The sequence below is a fragment of the Bubalus bubalis genome, chromosome 2 (genome assembly GCF_019923935.1).
Source record: "Bubalus bubalis isolate 160015118507 breed Murrah chromosome 2, NDDB_SH_1, whole genome shotgun sequence".
NCBI lineage: Eukaryota > Metazoa > Chordata > Mammalia > Artiodactyla > Bovidae > Bubalus > Bubalus bubalis.
The window spans coordinates 143,479,457-143,496,008 of NC_059158.1; the positions used below are offsets into that span (position 1 = coordinate 143,479,457).

Sequence of the window (16,552 nt, forward strand, 5' to 3'; positions counted from 1 at the left end):
TGTCTTCTTTCTTGCTGCCTTACATTTTTGGAAAAGTGAGGAGGAATAGTTTTGCTTAGTCTTGAAAATCAGTTTTATTTAAATATTTGTTATTTTGAAGTTGCTCTGTTTTTTCTAATCACCTGTTTTAGCTTTTCAGAAAAAGTTAAATATAAAAATGAGTGTTTGTTTTGCCGTCTGTAAATAAGAGAGAATTAAAGAATCCAAAGTTGCAAGTGAAATGATGCCCAGACTAAAACGAAGCATATTTTATAACATAGTTGTAAAATTAGGCAACCTTGGTAGTCTGCTTTGTGACTTGTATTTATTTTATAAAACACTTAATTAATTTATGTTGTAGGGTGGTTCAGGAAGAGGCTAATATTTATCATGTGTATTTATGTGACTGCTGCTGAGGTGCTTCAGATTTTTCTATCTACAATGAATGCCTTTTACTCAATGTAAAAATAGTACTAATACTTCATGTTAAGCATTATCTGAAAAAGAGACCATTATAAAGTATAATTGTCATTTAATCATATAAGTTCTTCACAGTGCTTCTTTATGATTTGAGCATTTTCCTAATAGAGATAGGAAACTTAGTATAATGATTTATGAAAAGATTCTTAGGCTTTAGAAATGTGTATTTAAAATGCATTACATTTTTAGAGTTCTTCACCTATTTTAAAGTGGAAAATGCACATTGACTACTTGGTTTCAGAGCCCAGTGAAATAGGGCAGATATCTGATATTACAATTTCATAGAGATATTACAGTTTCAGAGGTGAGATTAAATGAATGCTTTATGTTACAAAGGTGGAATTTAGCATTCAGGCTTCTGACACTGAATCTAGGGGATTTTAATGTGAGAGGCACATGCAAGGAGTCACTTATATCTCGTGTTGGTTTTTGCCCTGTAGAACCAAATAGTTTTACACAGAAACCACTTGTCACAAAATATTGATATATCACTTGAAAAGAGTCTTCTGTTGATGTTTGTGCTTGGAGTTCAACATTCATCTCTTTCTCCTTTCCTTTTGCTAGTTATCTTCTCTCCCTCTTCTGATCAGATGGCTTAGGGAGCCTTTAGGTAGGTGAATATTGTTTATTTAGTGAAGCAGTTAACAGATTAAACTAGTTATGGGTACTTCTTTTTTATTTGCTAGTTATGGTTTCTTTTTGAATTGGTATAGACACATATTTTATTTCTAAGTAATAGAAGGTGAACTAATATATTTTAAGTATGTTCTTTAAAAGTAGCACAGTTGAGAATACTAAATAGCATCTTTTTATCTCTTTTCAGTAAGCCTCCTCTGAAGTGTTACTAATCACTCTGCTCTAACAGTCTTCTAAAATATCACTCACTAATCATTTGGTGGTACCTTGCAGAGAGGAGGCACAGAATATGGGATCTAGAGGAGCTTCTTTAGGACTTGAACTGAAAATGTAGTTCCTTTAAAGTGCCAGAGATTTTCATCCTTTATTTAAACACACTTCTTATTTTGTTCCCTTTCTATTGTAGGGTGGATGATGTGCCTCCTGGAATATCTCTGCTTCCTGATAATATTCTGCAGGTTCTGAGGATCCAGCTTCTACAGTGTGTTCAGAAAATGGCTGATGGGTTAGAGGAAGAACAGCAAGCCTTGTCAATTTTGCTTGTCAAGTTCTTCATTATTCTTTGCAGGTATCTGGTGCAAATAATTATCTGTTTTAAATAATTAATAGCAAACTAATAATGTATTTATTGGTTATTAATGATGTTTGTTGTTCATGTGGTTAATAGCAAACTAATAATGCATTTATTGGTTATTAATGATGTTTGTTGTTCATGTGGTTAATAGCAAACTAATAATGCATTTATTGGTTATTAATGATGTTTGTTGTTCATGTGGAGTTCTTAAGGATGAGTGCAGCTTTTGAAGTAGACTTGTAGTTTGTTATTATATTGGAAAGCCTTTTAGTATACCTACGTAGAGAGATTCAGCCAAGATTAAAGAATAAGTGCTTTAGAGTTAAGACAACGACAAGAGTTGTTACTTAAGAATTTCTTGCACTAGTATTTTCTTTATGGTCCTCACCTGTAAACATGTACATACACATTTTTATACTGTGCATTGCCATTTGAAAAATGTATTTTTCTAGTCTTTCATTTTATAATTTAACCAAAGAAAGTATAATTATTCCATAGCTTATATTTCCAGATTTATAGATGATTGGGTCTATGGTACTTAAATTTGGTGTGTATAAATAACAATTGGTAAGCTTACTAGAAATGCAGAGTTTGAGCCTTATGTATGGAAATTCAGATCTAAAAGAGCTCATGCATTCTGATTTTCACCTATTCCATGTTAATCTGCAAATAAAAATTTGAGAGCCATTGGGTTAGGAACATCATATGCTTCTTAAAATCTGTCTTCTTGTTCTTAGAGGAAAAACTTTTAGTCTTTTACCGTTAGTCTGATATTTGCTGTGAAATTATATATAGATTTTATTAAGTCGAGACAGTTTCCTTTTATTCCTAATTTGCTGAGTGTTGTTCTCAGGAAAGATTGTTGAATTTTCTCAAATGCTTTTTGTGCAGTTAAAATGCTTTTTAATTGAGATGATCATGTGGATTTTTTTCCCTTTATTCTGTTGATGAAGCATATTACATTGGTCAGGTTTCATATGTTGAACCATCCTTTCATTTCAGGAATGAATTCCACTTGGTCATGGTATGTAATCCTTTTAATATGTTGTTGAATTCTCCTTACTGGCATTTTGTTGAAGATCTTTGCATTAATGTTTATAAGGATTTTGGTCTGTAGTTTCCTCGGAATCTCTTGTCTGATTTGGTATCATGGTAATACTGGTATCATATAATGATTTATAAAGTGTTTCTTCTTCACTTTTTGGAAAGACTTTGAGAAGGATTGGCATCAGTTCTTCTTTAAATGTTTTGTAGAATTTGCCAGTGAAAATATCAGGTCTAGGGCTGCTTTGTTGAGAGAGTTTTGACTGCTGATTCAGTATCCTTATTAGTTGAAGATCTGTTCAGATTATTTATTTCATCATGATTTAGTCTTGGGAGGTTTTGTGTTTCTAGGAATTTCTCCATTTCATCTATGTTATTAAATCTGTTGTACAGTCCTTCATAATACTGTAATAATTATTTTTATTTCTTTATAATCAGTATTATATATCTTTTTATTTCTTTATAATCAGTCACGTCCAACTCTTTGTGACCCCATGGACTGTAGCCCACCAGACTCCTCCATCCATGGAATTTTCTAGGCAAGAGTACTGGAGTGGGTTACCATTTCCTTCTCCAGGGGATCTTCCTGAACCAGGGATCGAACCCAGGTCTCCCGCATTGCAGAAGCAGACGCTTTACCATCTGAGCCACTAGGGAATCCCAATTGGAGAAGGGAATGGCAAACCACTTCAGTATTCCTGCCTTGAGAACCCCATGAACAGTATGAAAAGGCAAAAAGATAGGACACTGAAAGATGAACTCCCCAGGTCATTAGGTGCCCAGTATGCTACTGGAGATCAGTGGAGAAATAGCTCCAGAAAAAACGAAGAGATGGAGCCAAAGCAAAAAAACACCCAGTTGTGGATGGGACTGGTGATGGAAACAAGGTCAGATGCTGTAAAGAGCAATATTACATAGGAACCTGGAATGTTAGGTCCATGAATCAAGGCAAATTGGAAGTGATCAAACAGGAAATGGCAAGAGTGAATGTCGACATTCCAGGAATCAGCGAGCTAAAATGGACTGGGATGGGTGAATTTAACTCAGATGACCATTATATCTACTACTGTGGGCAAGAATCCCTTAGAAGAAATGGAGTAGCCATCATGGTCAACAAAAGAGTCCGAAATGCAGTACTTGGATGCAGTCCCAAAAACGACAGAATGATCTCTCTTTGTTTCCAAGACAAACTATTCAATATCATGGAAATCCAAGAAAAGCAAGAGAGTTCTGAAAAACATCTATTTCTGCTTTATTGACTATGCCAAAGCCTTTGACTCTGGGGATCACAATAAACTGTGGAAAATTCTGAAAGAGATGGGAATACCAGACCACCTGACCTACCTCTTGAGAAATCTGAATGTAGGTCAGGAAGCAACAGTTAGAACTGGACCTGGAACAACAGACTGGTTCCAAATAGGAAAAGGAGTATGTCAAGGCTGTATATTGTCACCCTGCTTATTTAACTTATATGCAGAATACATCATGAGAAACGCTGGGCTGGATGAAGCACAAGCTGGAATCAAGATTGCTGGGAGAAATCTCAATAACCTCAGATATGCAGATGACACCACCCTTATGGCAGAAAGTGAAGAGGAACTCAAAAGCCTCTTGATGAAAGTGAAAGAGGAGAGTGAAAAAGTTGGCTTAAAGCTCAACATTCAGAAAACGAAGATCATGGCATCTGGTCCCATCACTTCATGACAAATAGATGGAGAAACAGTGGAAACAGTATCAGACTTTATTTTTTTGGGCTCCAAAATCACTACAGTTGGAAGAAAAGTTATGACCAACCTAAACAGCATATTAAAAAGCAGACACCTTACTTTGTCAACAAAGGTCTGTCTAGTCAAGGTTACGGTTTTTCCAGTAGTCATGTATGGATGTGAGAATTGGAGTATAAAAAAACCTGAAAGCCGAAGAATTGATGCTTTTGAACTGTGGTGTTGGAGAAAACTCTTGAGAGTCCCTCGGACAGCAAGGAGATCCAACCTGTCCATCCTAAGGGAAATCAGTCCTGAATGTTCATTGGACAGACTGATGTTGAAGCTGAAACTGCAATAGTTTGGCCACCTGATGCGAAGAGCTGGCTCATTTGAAAAGACCCTGATGCTGGGAAAGATTGAAGGCAATAAGAGAAGGGGACGACAGAAGATGAGATGGTTGGATGGCATCACTGATTCAATGGTTATGAGTTTGAGTAAACTCTGGGAGTTGATGGTGGACAGAAATGCCTGGCAGGCTGCAATCCATGGGGTCGCAAAGAGTCAGACACTACTGAGCGACTTAACTGAATTGAACCGAATCAGGAGTAATGTCCACACTTTCTTTTCATAATTTGTCTTTTTTTTTTTCTTTGTCTGTCTTGCTAAAGGTTTGTTAATTTTGTTGATATCTTTAAAGAACTAATTTTTGTTTCATTAATTTTCTTTGTTTTTAAGAATTTTTTGGTCTCTGCTCCGGTCTTTATTATTTCCTCTTTCTGCTAGCTTTGGGTTTAGTTTGTTCTCTCTTCTTGATTCCTTAAGTTAGGCAATTGAGTAGTTGGTTTCTTTTCTTTAGTGTAAGCACTTAATACCTATAACATTTTCCCTTTGCACCACTTTCAATACCTCTCATAGGTTTTCATAAGTCATATTTTTCTTTTCCTTTATCTCAGGTATTTTCTAATTTCCCTCTTGATTTCTTCTTCGATCCATTGATTGTTTAAAAGTCTTTTGGTTAATTTCCACAGTTTTGAGAATTTTTCAGTTTTCATTTTGATTTTAGCTTCATCCTGTTGTGGTTAGAGAAGATGCTTTGTATGGTATCTGCCATTTTAAATCTGTTGAGACTTAATTTGTAACCTAACATAGTGTCTATCCTGTAAAATGTTCCAAGTGCACTTGTGAAGAATGTTCTATTGTTATTAGCTAGAGTGATCTGTGTATGTTTGTTAGATCTGTGGTTTACTGTGTTAATTAAATCCTGTTTCTTTACTTATCTTTTGTCTAGTTGGTTTTATTCATTATTGTGGAGGAGATATTGAATTCTCCAGCTATTATGGGAGAAATATATTTCTTCAGTTCTGTCAGTATTTGCTTCATATATTTTGATGGCCTGTCATTAGATATGTAAATATTTATAATTGTTGTATCTTCTTGCTAGTATTATACCTTTGTTATATTGCCTGTGCCTGCATGCTACGTGGTGTCTGACTCTTTGTGACTCTCTGAACTGTAGCCCACCAGGCTTCTCTGTCCATGACGTTTTCCAGGCAAGAATACTGAAGCAGGTTGCCATTTCCTTTTCCAGGAAATCTTTCCGACTCAGGGATCAAACCCACGTCCCCTGTGTTTCCTGCATTGCAGGAGGATTCTTTACTCACTGAGCCAGCAGGGAAGCCCCTTGTTACATATATAATGTTATATATATCTTTATTATATTACGCTTTTTAAAGTATATAATGTCCTTGTCTCTTGTAACCTTTTTTTGACTTAAAGCATGTTGTATCTGATATTCATATGACAACCTCTGCTCTCTTTGAGTTATTCTTTGCATGGAGTATCTTTTTCTCTGCTTTCATTTTCAACCTGTTTGTTTCCTTGGACCTCAAGTAGGTAATATATAGTTGGATCATGTGTTTGTGTCAGTTCTGCCAATCTTTGTCTGGAAACTTTAATCCATTTACATTGAAAGTAACATTTCTGTTATTGTGCTATTTGTTTACTTTATGCCTTAAAACAAGATTTTGTGCCTTATTTCTTAATTACTGTCTTCCATGACATTTTGTATCAAATGTTTAAATTCCTTTGTCATATTCTATTGTATATTCAGTTCAGTTGCTCAGTGGTGTCTGACTCTTTACAACCCCATGAACCATAGCAGGCCAGGCCTCCCTATCCATCACTGACTCCCGGAGTTTACCCAAACTCATGTCCATTACCCAAACTCATGTCCATTAAGTTGGTGATGCCATCCAACCATCTCATCCTCTGTCGTCCCCTTCTCCTGCCTTCAGTCTTTCCCAACATTAGGGTCTTTTCAAATGAGTCAGCTCTTCCCATCAGGTGGCCAAAATTTTGGCGTTTCAGCTTCAACATCAGTCTTTCCAATGAACAACTAGGACTGATTTCCTTTAGGATGGACTGATTGGATCTCCTTGCAGTCCAAGGGACTCTCAAGAGTCTTCTCCAACACCACAGTTCAAAAGCATCAATTCTTCAGCGCTCAGTTTTCTTTATAGTCTAACTCTCACATCCATACATGACTGCTGGAAAAGCCATAACCTACTAGACAGACCTTTGTTGACAAAGTAATGTCTCTGCTTTTTAATATGCTGTCTAGGTTGGTCATAACTTTCCTTCCAAGGAATAAGTATCTTTTAATCTCATGGTTGCAATTACCATCTGCAGTGATTTTAGAGCCCAAAAAATAAAGTCAGCCACTGTTTCCACTGTTTCCCCATCTATTTGCCAGGAAGTGATGGGACCGGATGCCACTATCTTAGTTTTCTGAATGTTGAGCTTTAAGCCAACTTTTTCACTCTCCTTTTTAACTTTCATCAAGAGGCTCTCTAGTTCTTCTACACTTTCTGCCATAAGGGTGGTGTCATCTGCATATCTGAGTTTATTGATATTTCTCCTGGCATATTCAATAGATATTTTCTTTTTGATCACCATTGGTATTACATTTAACATTCTAAAGTTATCACACTCTAATTTGAATTTATACCACTCTAACATCAATAACATATAGAAACTCTGCTCTTTTATGGCTTTCTCCCTACTCCTTTTGGTTTTGGTATCACAAAATTACATTTATACATTGTTTTCCCCAAAGCATAAGCTAGTAATTATTTTAAATGTGTTAGTCTTGTAAATTATATAAAAATAAAATTTGGAGTTACAAACCAAAGTTACAGTAATACTAGGTTTTACATGAACAGTATTTTTTTTCTTTAAATATGACCTCTTAAAATATATAAAAACAAAGAATGCAATTACAAATCATTGTTACAATAATACTCTCTTTTATAATTGCCCACATATTTACCTTCATTAATATCTTTATTTTTTCATACAACTTTGAGTTGCTGTGTAGTGTCCTTAATTTTCACCTTGCAGGACACTGTTGAGCATTTTTTGCATTGTTGACCTAGTTGGCACAGACTCCATTACCTTTTATTTTCTAGAAATGTCTTTGTTTCTCCCTCACTTTTGAAGCAGTTTGTCAGATATTGGATTGTTGGTTGATAGTTTTTTCTTTTAGCATTTTGAATATATTCTCTCACTGTCTTCTGGCCTAAGTTTGTTATTAGAAATCTGCTGATAATTGTATTGAGGATATCTTATATGTGATGAATTACTTCTCTCTTCCTGCTTTAAAGATTCTCTCTATGTCTTTTGAGAATTTGATGATAACTTTGTGTGTCTCAGTGTGGGTGTCTGTGAGTTCACCTTATTTGGAGTTTATTAAGCTTCTTGGCTGTTTATTTTCATGTCTTTCATCAAATTGGGAATGTTTTCACCCACTGTTTCTTCAAGTATTCTCTGTTCCCCCTTTTCTTTCTCTTCTTTTTATGCAAATATTTTTATTTCTGTTATTTAGACTTGTTAGTTTCCAGTGTGCTGTCTTCAGGTTCCCTGGTTCTTTCTTCTGCCTCTTCAAATCTGTTCTTGGATTCCTCTAGTATATTTTTCATTGTAATGATTGTACTTTTCAGCACCAGAATTTCTTTTGGCTTCTTTTTAGTTTTTTAAATCTCTTTATTGATATTTCCATTTTGTTTACACATTAACTTCTTGACTTTCTCCACACCTACCTTGAATACTTCGAGTGTCTTGAAGACAGTTAATTTGAAGTTTTTGTCCAATAAGTCTTTTTCACGAAGTTTCTGTTGATTTCTTTTTTTCTCTTGACTGGGCCATAGTTCCCTAGTTCTTTGTATACCTTCTGATTTTCTTGTTAATTGAATGCAGGACATTGAATCTAATAACATAATGCTGAAAATCAGATTTACCTCCTCTCCAGTGATTTACTGCTTTTTGTTGTTACTTTTGTTTATTGCTTTTATAATATTTTTTTATTACAGATTGTCTTTGTGCTGAGAATCAACCTGAGTTGTAAACCTGAGGTCTGCTCAAATCTATTATGATCTTCCCTCAGCATGTGTGGTCACTCTCTAATTTTCCCCATTTATGCCATCATTTTTGAATATCCTGGTCTTTAATATCTGTCTCCCAAAAGGGGAAAAAAATTAAAAAGATGAAGGTGGAAAGGGAAACGACCCATTAAATCCTGTGAAAATTATGTTGCCCATAGAGGGAAGAGTAATAGCTGTGGGGGTAGGTGCAGTAGCAGTGGCTGCCTGTCTGTTTCTGTGCACCTTTATAATCAGATGCAGCAGGTGGTGATCAGAGCACAGATCTCCAATATTTGGAGGACAGGGTCCTTTTTGCCTATAATGGTTCCTGTAAGCTTGCTTCCAAGCTGCTTCTGGAACATATGCACAGCTGTTTACCACATGTCTGGGATGGGGATTGGTAGCTGCTGCTGTGCTTATAGCTGAAATTTAAATTAATGTCCATAATGTAGGACATTAATTGCAATTTACCATCCAAATCTTCATCTGGAAGTTGCCAGCCTTCATTAGAGGCTCAAGGTTTCCAAAATACTTACATCAAACTGATTTTGACAGTGTATCTGTTTCTAGGTGGGGAGACAGATTCCTTGTGCTTCCTACTTGGCTGTCTTCCCAGAATCCTCCACAGGGGCTTTGAATGTTACCTCTGCCTTTACTCTCTGCTTTGTCAAAGATGTCCTGCCATTCTGACTTCTTAAGAAGTCTATTAATTCAGTTAATTTTTCCTGTTCTTTTAGCATCTACTGAATTTTAAGATACAGAGTATTTTTCAAGGTCACAATGTCTCAGAACTTAATAGAGTTTTTTGTCTTAATAGAATTTTTTTTTAATATGTAAAGAAAAACACTGGCGAGGTTAGGTAGAGTGCACTTTAGCATTTTATGTGCCATGGAAAAAAAAATGCAAGTTTTAGTTGCTCAGTTGTGTCTGACTCTTTTTGACCCTCTGGGCTGTAGCCCACCAGGCTCCTCTGTCCATGGAATTGTCCAGGCAAGAATACTGGAGTGGGTAGCCATTCCCTTGTCCAGCGGCTCTTCCCGACTCAGGGATTGAACCTGGGTCTCCTGCATTGCAGGTGGATTCTTTACCAGCTGAGCCACCAGGGAAGCCCTTTATGTGCTATACCTCCATCTTGTTAAAAATGGAATAAAAATGAGGGTCAGATTTTAACTGAATGCCATGCCCTTGTTAATCCATTGCTTTTACACAAGGCATGTACTCTGCTCTCTTGGAGTATGTATAGATATCCACCCTTCTCTCAGGCGTTTTAATACAATTGAAGAGATATATTATGAGTCTAAAGAAAGTGAAAGAGAGTGAAGTCGCTCAGTCATGTCCGACTCTTTGCGACCCCATGGACTGTAGCCTACCAGGGCTCCTCCATTGATGGGATTTTTCAGGCAAGAATACTGGAGTGGGTTGCCATTTCCTTCTCCAGGAGATCTTCTGACCCAGGGATTGAACCCAGGCCTCCTGCAATGTAGGCAGACACTTTACCATCTGAGCCACGAGGGATGAGTCCAAAAGGGGAACCCAATTTCACAAAGCAAGATGATAACTGTAAAACTACACAAAATGTCTTATAAAGGCAATGATATGTAAAAAACCAAGCCAAGAATCTACAGAAGAAAATAGCAACTAATCTGGAAAGAAATAATGTACAATGTATGTATTTGCTAATGTTTGAGTTGTAAGAACATTAATGGCTTTTACTCTACTTTGTGATATTTGTGATTTTTCCAATTTTTCACAATAAGCAAATGCTAATTAACATGTATTTCTTATTCTCTGTTTATAGTAGTTAAATAGTGCTTGAGGTGTGTTTTGCATTCTCAGTGGGAAAGCAATTATATAATCAAATTGATTTTAAGTTTTAATGAATGTTATTTGTACTTCATTTGCCAACAAGTGTTCTGAAAATCAGTCTGAATATATGAGCATGCATTTTTCTCACCATTCATATGCAATAAATATATGGCTATTCTTTTTTTTTCTCTCACAGAAATCTATCTAATGTAGAAGAAATTGGGACCTGCTCATATATCAACCATGTTATCACTATGACAACACTCTATATTCAGCAAGTAGGTGTGAATTAATATATTCCTTTTTGTTGCTTTACTGAGAGTAATTAGCTTTTAGAGGAGGTATTAATTGAGAAGATCATTAAATTATCATTGGGTACATTATTGCAGGCATCTTATGCATATTATCTAAAAGTAGAAAAACAGTTATTAATACATTTTGTTATTTTAATTTAAAAATTGAAACATTTTGTAAGTGGCTTTTTAAAATGGCACAGTTTGTCATTTTATGTTTTTATTATTTATTCATCAAATAGCCCTCTTACTGAAAGCATCTTCATTTTTGGAAAAATGTTTGGCTGACATTTTGAAACCTTTCCTAGGAAATATTTAAAATTTGAGTGGTTATATGTAGTCCATATGATTAACTGACCTTCTGCAGATTCAAGTGGAACTTAGACTTATTTGAATAAAAATTATCTGTTATTATTAGATAAATGAAACACAGTTATCTCTTAATGATATTGCACAGTATGTCATATGGCTTAATATTTTTAAGTGAATATAATTTTATATTTAAATTCTCAGTTAAAAAGCAAAAAAAAAGAGAAGGAATTGGCAGATCAGACATCTATTGAAGAATTTGTGATCCATGCATTGGCATTTTGCGAAAGTTTATATGATCCATATCGGAATTGGAGGCAACGAATTTCAGGGTATGTTTTATAAATCATAGTGTTCATTTGCACACTTAATGTCCTAGCAAATGTAATTCTTCAAAGCAGGTCTCGTTCTCTGTGAAAGCAACTGGTAAGTTGTGTTTGAGGCTCCATCTCTATCTCTGAAATAGGGAAGTACATTGGAGGTAATGAATTAGTGGTAAATGCCACTTCTGGATAATTAATTTACTCTGATCTTTTATTTTGTAAAGCAATTGAATGCTAATAATCTGATGGTAAAAAATCTCAGAGCACGGTAGCATCAAGTAGAGTATACATATTTTTCAAGGAAATTTCTCTTTTTATAAAAGCATATTTCATAATTTGTAAATGAATTTTAATAATGTTTTATGTATTAATGTTTATTTTAAATTGTGGACCTTGTGTCAGCCAAGGTCTAGTTAGGAAAACAGAAACCAGTACTTTAAAAGAGAGAATATAGCAAAAGGAAAATTTTAAGTAGGTATTAGTGAAGTCGCTCAGTCATGTCCAACTCTTTGCGACCCCATGGACTGTAGCCTGCCAGGCTTCTCAGTCCATGGGATTTTCCAGGGAAGAGCACTGGAGTGGGTTGCCATTTCCTTCTCCAGGGGATTTTCCTGGCCCAGGGATCGAACCCAGGTCTCCCGCATTGTAGGCAGACGCTTTACCCTCTGAGCCACCAGGGAAGCCAGGTATTAGAGGATTCAAAAAGCAAAAGGGGGGACACTAGTGTAATATAGAAATAGTGGCTTTATTTTTAAACTTTACATAACTGTATTAGTTTTGCCAAATATCAAAATGAATCCTCCACAGGTATACATGTGTTCCCCATCCCAATTAAAAAAAAAAAAAAAAAGAAATAGTGGCTTTAAGAAGCAGCTACTTCCCTGGGGCTGTGGGAACAAAGGGAAGAGTTTGGAGTTATCAGGAACTAGAAGTTTCAGAGAAGGGGTCCTGCAGTTCCTGGGTGTGAGATTTCTGGGGAAAGAGCCCTAAGCCAGTGCTGATATCACTGAGCAGCCATGAAGAGCTGGTTCTGGGATTGCTGAAAATAAGCTGAAGACAGAAACCAACTGTGAATGCCATAGTTAAGAACTGTTGGCTGGTGAAAAAAAGAAAAGCAATAAAGAATCATTCCCCTTTCAACCATTCAGTCTTCCAGTCTCCATTTAGTACCAAGTGTTGATGAAACCAAGACTAAGGTACCTGGAGAAAAAGAAATATAGTTTGTAGCATGCCTATGCAGCATCACAAAGCAGATGAAATGTGGAATGATGGATTGGTAGCTTAGCAACAAAGGCATAATTACCAGTACACAGCTCAAAGAGTATAAGAAACTCAGATGACTTTCTTATCTTTGGGAAAAGAATAGGTATATTGTCACCTACAGTCAGATCACTTTTTTCAGTCGCCCTGTCTGCTGTACTTTCAATCTGAAGATGTTTTATATTCAATGTAATTTGTCTTATTTATAAGCAATTCCTACTTCCTACAACATTTCATTAACTAGAATGTTTTAATTTTTTTTAAATGGGATTTTCAGGATTTCCAGGGTATGATACCCTCACTTTGAATAGCCACCATTGAATAGTGCTTAAGAATTAATAACTGAGAGAACATGTATATAGACTATGTGGTAGTACTTTGTATGTTCTATATAGTAATATTTTATTGAAATAACACATCTTTTAGCTAAAGCAAGAAGAGTCTAATAGAAATAATAGGAACAAATATTCCAGCTATTAAATATAACTGGCTTCCCAGGTAACTCAGTGGTAAAGAATCCACTTGCCAATTCAGGAGATGCAAGAGACACTGGTTCCATCCCCTGGGTCAGGGAGATCCCCTGGAGGAGGAAGTGGCAACCCATTCCAATATTCTTGCCTGGAAAATTCCATAGACAGAGGAGCCTGGCAGGCTATAGTTTATGGGGTTGCAGAGTCAGAAATGACTGAATGACTTATCACTGCCATTAAATATAATGATCCTATCCACTTATACATTTGCTTTCCTTTATATGTTGAAATAAGTTGTCTTTAGTCATAAACCATGGAGGAAGAAAGGAATTCATAAGTCTGTACCAGTGATTGATTGATAAAGATTGGGAGAGAGAGAAAAATAAGGGAGTAGAGAGGGCTCTTGCTTCCATTAGAAGGTCAAATGACAATTAGGAATGTACAGGGGATGCTGATGTTTGAAAAGAATCAACATTTTGGACACATTATAGGAAAGTTAGGAATCCAAATCTACAGTGGTGAAAGTTTGGTAAGGAACATGGGTTTTGCATAGTTTTAAAATGTTTCTCTACAGAATTACTTTCTTGTTGGAAAGGATAAATTAGTAATTATTTTGTACAATACTGGATAGTACATTGACTGGATAATCAAAATTAACATCATCATTCAGAAACAGGTGGACACCCTGTGCCTACAACTGTGATACTCTAAGAAGGACCCATCGTTGCATGTATAATATTCCAGCTAAGAATGCATAATCTGAATCTTAATTGTATGGAAACATCAAGCAAACTCCAAAGGGACAACATTTTAGTGAATAAAAGGAAGAGTTAGGAGACAGCGTTCTTTAAAAGTATCATAGAGAAAAGCTGTAGAAATGCTTCAGATTAAAGAAGGTAAAAGAGGTGTGACTGCCAAATGCAATGTCTGACCCTGGATAGGAAACTGTACTTAGGGACGAGAAGGTGGGAATGCTTTAGAACACTGTTAGGTCAGTTGACATATTGGATTATAATAGTAGTTTTGATAAATGTATAACGTTAATGCTAAGTGTATTGAGATTTATAACAGTACTGTAATATTATATATGACAGTATCCCTATTCCTAGGAATTATTCACTATCAAGTATTTAGAGGTAAAAGGGCATAATATTCATAATTTCCCTTAAATGTTCTGAAAAATTATAGGTCTCAATATGTGTACATATATAAATACACATCGGAGAAGGCAATGGCACCCCACTCCAGTACTCTTGCCTGGAAAATCCCATGGATGCAGGAGTCTGGTAGGCTGTGGTCCATGGGGTCGCTAAGAGTTGGACACGACTGAGTGACTTCACTTTCACTTTTCACTTTCATGCATTGGAGAAGGAAATGGCAACCCACTCCAGTGTTCTTGCCTGGAAAATCCCAGGGGCAGGGGAGCCTGGTGGGCTGCCGTCTGTGGGGTCGCACAGAGTCAGACACGACTGAAGCGACTTAGCAGCAGCAGCGTAAATACACACATATATAAATATATGTGCATATATATTTTGGGGGAAGAGTAAGCAAATTATAAAGCATTTAGGATAAAATTTTAAACAATGACCCTGAGTAAGCGCTTCTTGAAGTTCTTTATACTGTTTTTATTCTGGCAGCTTTTGCCAGAGTTTAAATTTATTTCCGGATAAAAAGTTTAAAAATTGAGAATAAAAAACTTATGTTCTAGGTATGATGGGAACACAAAAAAAGCATAGAAAAATTGACCAGGGGACATAAACTTTAGAAAACTGAGATACAAACAAACATTTTGCATCCCTCTCAGCAACCTGTTACTATGTATTGGCATCAGCTAGGTGCTAAATGCTTGGCCAGATACCAGTTAATAATGGAGCAACCAAATATACTATGTTTTAAAAATGGTACATTATGAGTTGTTCTGTTTCAACCTATTGAAAGCATGCAGTGTAAATTACTTATGCTCTGATACCTGTTATGATATAATTGTTTTCTCCTCTTTTAATTCAGCTTATTAAATTTTACCACAAGTATAATGGAAATTATTTATGTTCGTATGTCACATCTAATACAGGGCCTTTAGAATGAGTCATTAATCACAGATCACAAGAGTATATTTTTATTGTGTTAATCAAATGAGAATCTTTATTGTTGTTTGCAGTACAGGATCTTTGGATAAGATATATATTCTATTAGTTAATATCATAATTAATAATGTGCAAAATGTAAATAATATTGTGGAAAAGCCTAACTGAAGCTAAATCAGATTTCATCCTTTTAAAATTAATTTTTCTACAACATGACTGAATTTTTATTTTTTTTATAGTATGACTCAGTTTTTTATTTGAAACTAGTAATATTTGTATTGTTTAAAGACATGCACTAAAAACCCTGGTAAGGTCTTAATTAAACAGGAAGATCCAGTGATGTTCCAAGATGTTATGTTTGTAAATACAGAAGTATGATAATTCCTAAGCCCTCTGGAAAATGGAAATAGGCATAGATTTGGAAAACAGTGCAGTAACAAATGGTGTCTGATATGATTTCTAGTGAATCTCGATATTAGAGCTGAATCTTAGAACTTTTTATTCGATTAGTACTGAGTCCTATCCTGTTTGTCTTATTCTCTGGTCAGTTGGCTTTTCTTTCTTTACAGTTAAAAGGAAAATAATTTCAATAACATAATGGAGTATTGTTCAGATTGTTAAGAAGAAGGCAGCTTAATGTAGTGCTTTATCAGTAATTCATATTTAAATATATGGAATTTCTTTGTAGTTGTCCTCCAAATATTTTCTATTTTGTTGGCTCTAACAATGTTAAAAGCGTGTTCAGGGAATGAGAAAAAAAGTATATGTATATTTTTCTAATTTTTCAATAAGCCACCAGTTGCTGATGTATCATCATAACAATAACCTTTGTTCCCTAAACCCCACATCCACCATGCCCATCTAAGATACACTTATTTTGTGTTGAATTAAAATGTTTTTGGTAAAAGCACATGCTGTTTGTGTTGGTCTTACCAAAGTCAGTAGAAATATTTCAGCCATCAAAACTACTGGAATTGTGATTAAAAACAAAAGTATGGAGAAGGAAATGGCAACCCACTCCAGTATTCTTGCCTGGAAAAGTCCATGGACAGAGGAGCCTGGCTGGCTGCAGTCCATGGGGTTACATGACTGAGCATGTGTGCATGCTCAGGGTAGAGGGTCACGGGTTGGTAGCAATAAACTGGTAGAACTAAAAAAAAAAAAAAAAAA

The 16,552-nt window shown here is 35.6% G+C and overlaps 1 protein-coding gene across 6 annotated transcripts in view; it reads left to right on the forward strand.

The window, feature by feature from the left end:
- The window catches only part of NBEAL1 (neurobeachin like 1), a 155,681-nt gene that overhangs the window by 24,284 nt on the left and 114,845 nt on the right, over positions 1–16,552 (forward strand). For all 6 annotated transcript variants that reach the window (XM_025278024.2, XM_025278019.2, XM_025278018.2 and 3 more), the window contains 3 exons: positions 1,502–1,663; positions 10,840–10,921; positions 11,450–11,577. In XM_025278024.2, the coding sequence (XP_025133809.1) occupies positions 1,502–1,663; positions 10,840–10,921; positions 11,450–11,577 (372 nt within the window). The remainder of the gene's footprint in view (positions 1–1,501; positions 1,664–10,839; positions 10,922–11,449; positions 11,578–16,552) is intronic.